The sequence below is a fragment of the Aegilops tauschii genome, chromosome 6 (assembly GCF_002575655.3).
Source record: "Aegilops tauschii subsp. strangulata cultivar AL8/78 chromosome 6, Aet v6.0, whole genome shotgun sequence".
Taxonomy (NCBI): domain Eukaryota; kingdom Viridiplantae; phylum Streptophyta; class Magnoliopsida; order Poales; family Poaceae; genus Aegilops; species Aegilops tauschii.
Genome location: NC_053040.3, coordinates 379,791,142 through 379,801,273, shown reverse-complemented (window position 1 = coordinate 379,801,273; position 10,132 = coordinate 379,791,142). Strand labels below are relative to the sequence as shown.

The 10,132-nt window shown below is 50.1% G+C and overlaps 2 protein-coding genes and 1 long non-coding RNA gene across 4 annotated transcripts; 1 reads left to right on the top strand and 2 right to left on the bottom strand.

Annotated features, from left to right (window-relative positions):
• Positions 1 to 872: 872 nt before the first annotated feature.
• LOC109750634 (protein FAR1-RELATED SEQUENCE 5-like) lies at positions 873 to 1,910 on the bottom strand. Its single transcript, XM_073502067.1, has one exon. The coding sequence runs from the start codon at positions 1,908 to 1,910 to the stop codon at positions 873 to 875; it is 1,038 nt and encodes a 345-aa protein (XP_073358168.1).
• Positions 1,911 to 3,703: 1,793 nt separating this feature from the next.
• LOC120965881 (uncharacterized) lies at positions 3,704 to 4,199 on the bottom strand. 2 transcript variants are annotated; one of them, XR_012186870.1, is made up of 3 exons: positions 4,052 to 4,199; positions 3,844 to 3,960; positions 3,704 to 3,748 (listed from the first exon to the last, which is right to left on the bottom strand). It is a non-coding gene; the product is annotated as an uncharacterized lncRNA (long non-coding RNA). The 2 variants fall into 2 exon arrangements; XR_006664843.2 differs by having other exon boundaries at positions 3,844 to 3,957.
• Positions 4,200 to 5,251: 1,052 nt separating this feature from the next.
• On the top strand, positions 5,252 to 9,382 carry LOC109750632 (growth-regulating factor 4). The gene is made up of 4 exons (XM_020309598.4): positions 5,252 to 5,911; positions 6,007 to 6,227; positions 6,731 to 7,145; positions 8,596 to 9,382. Exons 1-4 carry the CDS (start codon positions 5,808 to 5,810, stop codon positions 9,083 to 9,085), a joined length of 1,230 nt encoding a protein of 409 aa, XP_020165187.1. The 5' UTR covers positions 5,252 to 5,807; the 3' UTR covers positions 9,086 to 9,382.
• Positions 9,383 to 10,132: the final 750 nt, after the last annotated feature.

The following is a 10,132-nucleotide window of genomic DNA, read 5'->3' as shown; positions in this document are numbered from 1 at the left end:
TGCCTCACGGCTTCCATGGTTGACTCTGGTCTCTCGTCATGCACGGCCAAAACTGCGTTTGATGTTTGCGGCGCCAATGCGTCGTCAGCTTCCCAAGTCCATCGCCGCCTTATGAAATGGCGGGGCATTCGTGTCACCGCGTTCAAGTCCATTACTTTTAGAATGTGACAGCACACAATCTCGCCCCGTTCGAATTTGCAGCATTGGTAGTAGTATTCGCCTTCGCTTATCGATGCCTTCACAAAGTAGTTCCTTCTCTTATCTGGGTCTTCAGGTTCTGAATCCGACATGCCCATGATAGAACACACCTTGAACGTATGTTCGTCCACCTGGAAAGCCGTGTACATGCTCGCACGCTTTATTTGTTCTTGGAATCTGCAAGTTTTGTGTGGTTTTTGTTAAACTCTTGTGTGAAGTTTTTTGTAGCACCTTTTGTTTGTTGTGGCCAATGGAATTACAATTTGTTCAAACATGGCAACTACAGTTCATTAAACATGGCAACTGCAGTTGAGTAAACATGGCAACTGCAGTTCATTAAACATGGCAACTTCATTTCATTTAAACATGGCAACTACATAACAACTTCAATTTGGCATTTGCATTCCATACCATCATGGCCATTGGAATTTACATTTCATTAAATATGGCAACTGCAGTTCATCAAACATGGCAACTGCAGTTATGCAAACATGGTAACTGCAGTTGAGTGAACGTGGCAAACTGCAGTTCATTAAGCATGGCAAACTGTAGTTCATTAAGCACGACAACTACATATCATGTTTACTCTGTACCTAATGGCTACTTTTCAACACAATCATCATTTTCAAATAAGCATTTCAACTGCATTGCATTCTACATGGCACCTGGTACCTTCATGATTTGTGCAAATAAGATTGTAACACAACTGACTTGTTAAAAATCGTGTTGGTGTATATCTTGCTCATCTGCCTCTCCATCGGTAAATACGTTAGCAATTTTGGCTGCTTGAGCGCGGTGTTTGCTTCTTGCTGTAGCTCGGATCCCAGTATGTTTTGTTGCAAAGCGGTGTACTGCTTGGTAAACTGTAGTAATGAGTTGCCAAGGCTCACGTACCTCTTCAAAACAGCATTGAACCCCTCACTGTGCTGTGTAGTCTGCAGAAACGGGAAGAAGCACTGCATGAAGTAGGCCGACACCCAGTACATCCGCTTATCCCACAAGCTAGCAAGCGTCTCGTGGTCTTGGCCTTGATATGTTTCAATCATAGCCATCCAGCTCCTTTCAAACTCCTCCACCATCAAGTTGTGGTCCACGCACAGCTCGAATGCCTTGTGCAGGTCTGGACGGTCAGCAAAGAACGGTCCTAGTGTCTCCTCAGCCTTCTTTATAATGTGCCACCTGCAGTGCCTGTGCACTGCTAACGGAAAGACCTCCTCTATGCCTGCACGCATGCTAAAATCCTGGTCTGTTATTATGTTCATTGGAGCAAGTCCACCCATGCACTCCAAGAAGGTCTTGAACAGCCAAACGTACCCATCCGTGTCTTCGTTTCGAACGAGCCCGCATCCGAACCGCAATGACTGATTGTGGTTATTTATTCCTATGAATGGAGCGCATGGCATCTTGTACATATTAGTGAGATATGTCGCGTCGAAAGAAATGCAGTCTCGGAAATGTTTGTAGGCTCTTCTTGCAGCACCATCCACCCAATACATGTTCCTGACACGGTCCTCATTGTCCAATCTTATCCTGTAGAAGAAATCTTGATCTTCTTTCGCTTTCTCATCGAAGTAGGCTATCGTGGCTTCTATGTCAGCCAACTTGCTTTCTCTACGGTACTTTGCCTTTAGGTTTGTGACGTGTGCTGGTAGGTAGGGCATGCTACTCAGAGACCCGTTTTTGCTGTGGATGAGGGAGAGTATCTGCACCATTCTTGATGGACCGACGTTACAATCATTTAGCAGCTTTATGAATTTCTTCTCGAGGGGGGTGAATCCTCTGTGGGCGGTCAGAAATTTTACCAGGTCAAACTTCTTTATTAGCTCGTGGTTGTGCTCGTCAAAATATTCAGTGACCACCCACTGTGCTCCATCTACGTTCAACTTACACCGGACAGGGCATTCCGTCTTGACAATGATACCTCTCTTTCATTCCGGAATGACAGGCGCATCACCTTTGCCCTTCTTCTTTCTTCGTGCCTTGTAGCACCTCATCTCACCTCTACTGTACTCGTTAGTTTTTTTAATTTTCCTATGGTATTCGGTGTTGACCGCAAACCCATGGAAGTTTGCATATGTCTGGTAGAATTCCTTTGCATCTGCAAACGAATCAAATCTCTGCCCAAGATACGGTGGCTGGGGTACCATGATTTCTGATTGCCCACCATCTTCATCCCCTTGTGCTTCGTCATCGGTTTCATCATTCACTTCAGTATCGGCGGCTGTTTCACCTGCTTGAGTGTTGCTTGTGCTGGTGTGCACATGTGTGCTTGTCGGTATTGCTGGCACGATTGCCATTTCCGACACTGACTCGGCATTGTTTGTGGCATGAGTGTTGGCTGGCTGGTGGAACGCGTCTTCCGTGCGCTCAGAGCTCCCCGCAGTAGATGTCCCCGCGCCGCTGTTAATTGTAGTTGAAGGTCCTGCATTAAAAAATCAGGTACGAGCGTAAGATTTTGCTTGAATGCCATGTGTATCGTAACGGAGTACAGCAATTGTATGTGATTTTGCATGACATCATTTCACACAGCAAGCCGTGAATCTGCATATGGCCATGCATGGCAACTGTAATTCTCCAGTAATGGCAGCTACAGTCCAACCACATGGCAACTACTGTTGCCAACACATGGCAACCAGCGTCTTTTAGCTTGAGAACTTGTAGCATATAGCAATGGCAGAAATAGTCCAACACACATGGCAACTACTGTTGCCCACACATGGCAACCAGCTTCTTTCAGCATTAGAACTTGCAGCACATAGCAATGGCAGATACAATCCAGCATACATGGCAACTACTGTTGCCAACACATAGCAACCAGTATACTCTAGCATCAAAACTTTGTATTCTAGGCTTGAGCTCAATACACAAATGTGAACAATCATGAATGTTGCACACACTCTTATAGCAATTGGCAAATCCCGAAGACAATATACGTCTCTTTTGCACATGACCACTTAGTAGCATTTTTTTTGTTTTTCCCACCACCACCATTACAAATCTACTTTTCTTCACATGCTATTCCCCACAAAAGCAAATGCAGTACTGTTTTCTGTTTTCACTTTTTTTACCTTGTTGTGCCGCATGTGCCGATCTTGTGTGGTCTGTCATTCCAATTTGATGTGCTCTATCTGCAATAGCGCTTTCCTGCAACTGTGAAGCTTGCCATGAGATGTTTGCCGACGTGGTTCCACCGTAACAACCTGCAATCATGGTAGCAGTTGGTCATTGCATGGCAACTGTAGTTTGTTCAACATGGCACATGTAGTGGTCCAACCATGCCACACAGATTTGTTCACACTTGTCATCCACGGTTGTTTAGACATTGCAGTCATATTTGATTATACATGGCAACTGCAGTTGTCCAGGCATGGCAACTGCAGTTTGTCCAGCCATGGCAACCGAAGCTGTCCAGGCATGGCAACTGCAGTTGTCATATATGTTCCTTTCTCCTAACTCACTTTCCACAACTTCACTTTCATGCGCTCACCTGTGTACGATGTTGATGGCAGGTACATGGTTGCTGCCTGATGCCACGTGCTGCATGAAGGTCCTATATTTTTTTCGATATAACTCGTGAGTCTTTTGCCATCCTTGCAAGTTTAATTTCATGTCCACAACAATAAGTTCCTTTTTCGTATGCGTTACCTTGATTTGCCACATTAGCTAGCTGAAGTTGGTTGCCCGTACATTTGTCAGCGTTAGCGCCCTGTGACGAAACTTGCCATGCTGCCCCCCTGATTGTGGTTTGGTCATAAGAACCTGCTAAAAAATAGATTGTAGGACATAAGTAGAATGACATCTTCATCGTCACGAACATGGCAACTGTTTCTTCTTTGTTTATCATGCATCGTACCGATGCCCGCGTAGTGCTCTAGTAGTGGCAGCAATGGCCCTGAAGAAATGAGTTGATTGTACTCTGCTGCATCCCAAGGTGGCGTTTCCGGCCTTTGAGAAAGCCAAGGATCAGTGCCATCTTCGTGATTCATTCTTCTGCTTTTTCTTTTCTGCTACTATGCTTTTAGTCACTGCATGAACAAGAACGCATCAACAATCCACAAAAAGCGTTCTTGCTGTTTGCACGTAGAAGATAACACGGCAATCTCATAATATTTTTTGCGTAGGCAACCAACACCTCATGGCAAGTAGGACATGCACATCCATTTTTCTTTTCTGAATTCTGGATGCCATCTATCATTTTGAAGCGATGGCAACAGAAAATAAAATAGGATGGCAAGCAATAATACATGGTGGCAACTATGGACAACGATAGATGGCAACTGACGTTAGATACAAGTGGCAATTATTTTTCCTCCCTCCCCATGCCAAATTCCTCCTTTCTCTCCCTATTTTATAGTGATTACTACGCTACCAACTACTCGCATCAAAGCCAACCCAGAAGCTTGGCACAAGTCTAGCATAGTATATGGCAGATCTGGCGTATGTTGGTGGGCAAATGCAAAGACACACAAATTCGTGGGGTGTTTGCCCTGATAGCGTGGATCCAGTCGCCATCTTCGTGGGCAAATTTTGCAAATTCAGATTTCTGGACAAAAGAAGATCGGGGATCCACCTGTTTTAGCTCGTCGTCTTGGGAGTGCGGGGAGGGGGGTAGGGTGGGGGTGGGGTGGGTGGTTAGCTGTGGGAAAGGCGCTAGGGATTTGCTCTGGTTGCCATGGCAACCAGAGAAGGAAGGCGACGGAGGTAGGGGATCGGGAGATGCGAGACAATGGCGGCAGGGCGGACCGGGGATCGGAAGGAGCCCGGGACAGCTGGCGTGCTGGGTCGTGCGGGCAGCGCGGTCGTTTGGCCCGGACGTGTGGGCGGTTTTGCCACACACCGGACGTGCGGGTTGTGGCTGCGCGCGCCCGGATGCGGTCTTGCGGGCGAGTTCTTCTCCATACCACACGAGGCGTGCGGCACAATCACCCGATACACCACACGTGTGGCAGTTATCGGTGTTAAAAAAATGACGAGAGAAAAGTGGCGCAAACGGTTGCCCCGCACCCTCTCACGGACGGACTTTAAAAGTCGGCATTGGTAACCGCAACACAACACAGACAGACGCACCCCAAGCCTCTCTCTATCTCTCTCTTCCCATGCAATAGTTGTCACCACTCGCTCGCTACAGTGCCCGCATTGCATCGCATCCACATCCATATGACCATATCCATTCCTCCCCACGAGAAAAGGAGAGAGAGGGGAGAAATACTAGTCGTCGTCGTCGTAGTAGCTGGTACGTCTACGCTAGAGCGACAGGGAAAGAGGAGGGAGGGGGCGCTTGTCATCTACTCCTCCTCCTCGCCCCTAGCTGGGATCCACAGCCTCCTCCTCCTCCTCGTGTCGGCCTCGTCCACATCCACCGTCTCCTCCGAGCGAGGTGGACAGCGACGCGGCCACGGAGCGAGGGAGGGAGAGAGACAAAGCCGGTAATAAAGGCGGGGGCGCGCGCGCGCACAAGCCAAGCAAAGCACATTAACGACGCCAGCCAGCCCGCGGGGAACCCCATTAAAGACGCTTCCGGGGGAGCGCCGTGGGCAAGCACAGGGGCTTAGCTTAGCTTGGCTTGTGTGTTGTGTGCGCGAGAGGGAGACAGCGGCCGAGAGAGAAAGATGGCGATGCCGTATGCCTCTCTTTCCCCGGCAGGCGACCGCCGCTCCTCCCCGGCCGCCACCGCCTCCCTCCTCCCCTTCTGCCGCTCCTCCCCCTTCTCCGCGTAAGTATCCATCCATCCACCACCCGGTTCTTGGCTCCTCACTCGTCTTCTTTCTTGCTTGCGCGTGACGTGGTTCCATGGATGTTCGTGTGCAGCGGCGGCGGCAATGGCGGCATGGGGGAGGAGGCGCGGATGGACGGGAGGTGGATGGCGAGGCCGGTGCCCTTCACGGCGGCGCAGTACGAGGAGCTGGAGCACCAGGCGCTGATATACAAGTACCTGGTGGCCGGCGTGCCCGTCCCGCCGGATCTCGTGCTCCCCATCCGCCGCGGCATCGAATCCCTCGCCGCCCGCTTCTACCACAACCCCCTCGCCAGTACGTCCCCGCTCTCTCGCACCTTCTTCATCATTACCGCAAATCTTGCGATTGCGTTCTTTGTTTATTCATCCGATCAGGTGGGGGTGTACTTTGCATCCATTAGTTAACTCGCTTCGGTCTTTTGTTAATCCGGGATCCGCTGCTCGAGAAACGCCGTGCGTTCCGCCGGATTTGCTCCCGGAAAGCGTGAGCTTCCGCTTATTTTAGTAATCCCAACCAGTGCTACTCTATCTTCATGGTTTATATCAGGCTACTAGGCACCATGGATTCGTAGGGGTGCTACTGTTCGATTCGAAACAGGACTTGAGCAGCGTGCTCATGTCCAGAACAGAGCCTCCTTGTTTGTTTTGCCGCCAGTTCCTTTTGTTTTTCTCAGTTGGATTAATGCTGCAAATCCAACTAATGGAACAGCTTATCGCTGCTCGCCATTGTTTTTCGATCGAAGGATATTTGCAACTTCACCTTGCATCTGATCGACCGGGTTTGTTGGCTTTGTGCAGTCGGGTACGGATCGTACCTAGGCAAGAAGGTGGATCCGGAGCCGGGCCGGTGCCGGCGCACGGACGGCAAGAAGTGGCGGTGCGCCAAGGAGGCCGCCTCCGATTCCAAGTATTGCGAGCGCCACATGCACCGCGGCCGCAACCGTTCAAGAAAGCCTGTGGAAACGCAGCTCGTCCCGCACACCCAGCCGCCGGCCGCCTCCGCCGTGCCGCCCCTCGCCACCGGCTTCCACAGCCACTCCCTCTACCCCGCCATCGGCGGCAGCACCAACGGTGGTGGAGGCGGGGGGAACAACGGCATGTCCATGCCCAGCACGTTCTCCTCCGCGCTGGGGCCGCCTCAGCAGCACATGGGCAGCAATGCCGCCTCTCCCTACGCGGCTCTCGGTGGCGCCGGAACATGCAAAGATTTCAGGTGAGTCCGCACTGCTCATGACATCTCTCCATGCCATACAGTGTCCCTTGTCTTTTTTAACGGTGCCATCATGCCTCAAACTGATTGGAAGACAGCCAAGCCAAGATGGATACCTTTGGTCCTCTAATTTCTGCGTCCCATTTTGTTCGGATGCACAGTGCTCTGCCGTTGCAACACTCGCGATATGCATTGCATCTATCACTGAAACTTTTTTACTCTCTGCGCTGCAACACATTTTCTGCTGCGTTTTGCCTTTAGATCTGCTTTCTGGGATCAGATTTTAGATTGAGAACCTGGGGACAGTCGGCCCCTATGATAGATCTCTGTTCAGGTGGAAGTGGAACTGCGGTGCAGGTTGTTCACTTGGCTTTGGCGCAGGCTAAGTTTCAAACACGTACTGTCCATGATATAAAGATGAAAATAGATGATGCACAACATATTTGTGGTCTGTCGTCGCAGAGTCTCGCAGTGCTTGTAGTGCCTGGCCTCCCTTGCCATTTAGTACACCGCTTCTTTATTCTTCTACAGCATCCAGTTGTTGTTTCTGTTAGGGCCTGCACACAATGATTTGGGCCATTTTAGCTGCTTTATCTCTGAATACCGGTCGCCACTATCTCTGAAGAGGCCAGCGTGGTGCCGGAAGCCCCACCATTTTCATCTGTACCAATTATGTGTTTCTAACTTTTTATCACTGCAACTGTACAACTGCTTGATCTAACTTCAGTGAACTTGTTGGTGTAAAACCTTCCACTCCTCTGCCGCTAGTTCACATTGGGGAATCCACACTCTTTCCTGCTTAGTTGTGTTAGTTCAGTTTAGCATCTCAAATCCTTTTCTAAAAAAAGTTTTGCATCTCAAATTAATAGGCCACCTCTGTTGCGATTTTTTTGCTTTCTTCTGTCACCAGCTGTTATATTTGTACTCTAGGTATGCTTGGTTCCTTGATAATTTCGAGCAATGCTATTCTTACGCGTAAATATTACATACCACTTTAGTTTAGAAACGGTTATCTCCATGATTTGCTCTAGAGTTAGTTACTAACTCTCTCACAGCATGTGTAAACTTTGTAAAAGTAGCACGGATGAATAGGGTTCCTGATAATTTAATGATGAAAAAACTGAAAGTTTAGGATTTACTCGGTCGCGATGATTTATCGGTAACTACATATTGTACTGTGCATGAGTAACTTTGCAACAATTCTTCATTTCGTTACGACCGTAAGATGACTCAAAACCTTGCAAATTTTGGAGCACTAGCTCTGTACAACTATGCCAAAGATTTTGTCCTTTCATCTCCTAGCAACTGCGCACTGGACTTTGCCATAAACAACTTTTGCACTATTCAGTAGGAATAACTCGTGGAAGGACTCTTTTCTAGTAATGCTTCTTCAATGTTTGTACTTCATATGCGCATTCACCGATTAACTTTCGGTCTTTGACATGAACTTCAGGTATACCGCATATGGAATAAGATCTTTGGCAGACGAGCACAGTCAGCTCATGACAGAAGCCATGAATACCTCCGTGGAGAACCCATGGCGCCTGCCGCCGTCGTCTCAAACGACCTCATTCCCGCTTTCAAGCTACGCTCCTCAGCTTGGAGCAACGAGTGACCTGGGTCAGAACAACAACCACAACAACAGCAGCAGCAACAGTGCCGTCAAGTCCGAGCGGCAGCAGCCGCTCTCCTTCCCGGGGTGCGGCGACTTTGGCGGCGGCGGCATGGACTCCGCGAAGCAGGAGAACCAGACGCTGCGGCCGTTCTTCGACGAGTGGCCGAAGACGAGGGACTCGTGGTCGGACCTGACGGACGACAACTCCAGCCTCGCCTCCTTCTCGGCCACCCAGCTGTCGATCTCGATACCCATGACGTCCTCCGACTTCTCCGCCGCCAGCTCCCAGTCGCCCAACGGTATGCTGTTCGCCGGCGAGATGTACTAGGCCGACAGCGTCAGTTTCCCCCGTTCTCCATAAGATGACAGACACTACGCTGGGCTGAAGAACGCCGCCCCGGTCTCTGCAGCTGCAGGTGACTTAAACTGAATGGTGTGTGGATTGATCTGCCGGCGTGCTGTGGGTTCCTTCTTCTGGCCCACCGTGCGTGCAGCAGTAGCACTAGCAGCACCTCAACCCTATATATGATTCTGCAATTTACCAGTATTTCTCATGTCGGATTTGCATCAACAACGGATCGAAAGTTTCATAATCGCGTATTCGCATCATGCGTGTTTAATTAAACCCTGTTCTGTGCTGAAATCGCCACTGACTGACTAACGCGATGCTTGCTATGAAAGCTTCATCATGAGATCGGAAGGCTTTGCTTGCTTGCAGATGCAAAGACGACGTGGCAACTAAGCTGTACTGGTAGCACAGCCTACACAGGTCGGCTGTTGTAGTGGGGCGCGGCCTGGCGCCCTTTTCCCGGACACGATCAGGCGGCAGGAACAAGATCCGTTGCGTTGTCACGTGGAGCCTACCCGTGCCGTGACAAGCGATGTTTGTTCGTTGGTCACCCCCGTTCCCCACGCCACCCTCGCCCTTTTAACATGCTGGCATGCTGCTGGGGGCTCCACTCCGTTTCGCGTCCTTAATGGTTGATTGCCTCGCGAGTGCTGAGGCGGACGGGGACATGGGTGGTACCAGTACTATGCGTGCATCGCGGGCTGATGGTTAAGGGTGGACGAAAGCTTGGGGTTTGGGAAAGGGAGCAATAATCGCAGCGGCAGCAGTCGTGGTTGTGGCGCAACCACCGGCCGGCTGGATCTGCACTGCGCCGAGCTTCCAAACTTGGTGGACGAACGACAGGCTGTGCGCAGGGCCACCCGAGAATGGAGCCACCGCCACCACCTTGGGCATGTTTGGTTACATTGCCGATTCAGCCTGGCCCGGCGATCCTGGCTCTATTGAGCCGGTTTGAGGAGATGCAGGCCAAAAAAACCCAGATGCACATAGTTTGGTTGCCTGCATGCCCCTAGTTGCATGAGACAA

Bases quoted from the DNA above. Each gene is read 5' to 3' on its own strand.
- LOC109750634 (XM_073502067.1), bottom strand. From the start codon at position 1,910: ATGGTGCAGATACTCTCCCTCATCCACAGCAAAAACGGGTCTCTGAGT.
- LOC109750632 (XM_020309598.4), top strand. From the start codon at position 5,808: ATGGCGATGCCGTATGCCTCTCTTTCCCCGGCAGGCGACCGCCGCTCC. The intron at 6,228-6,730 runs GTACGTCCCCGC...GGCTTTGTGCAG, and splicing joins CTACCACAACCCCCTCGCCA to TCGGGTACGGATCGTACCTA. The intron at 7,146-8,595 runs GTGAGTCCGCAC...CATGAACTTCAG, and splicing joins GGAACATGCAAAGATTTCAG to GTATACCGCATATGGAATAA.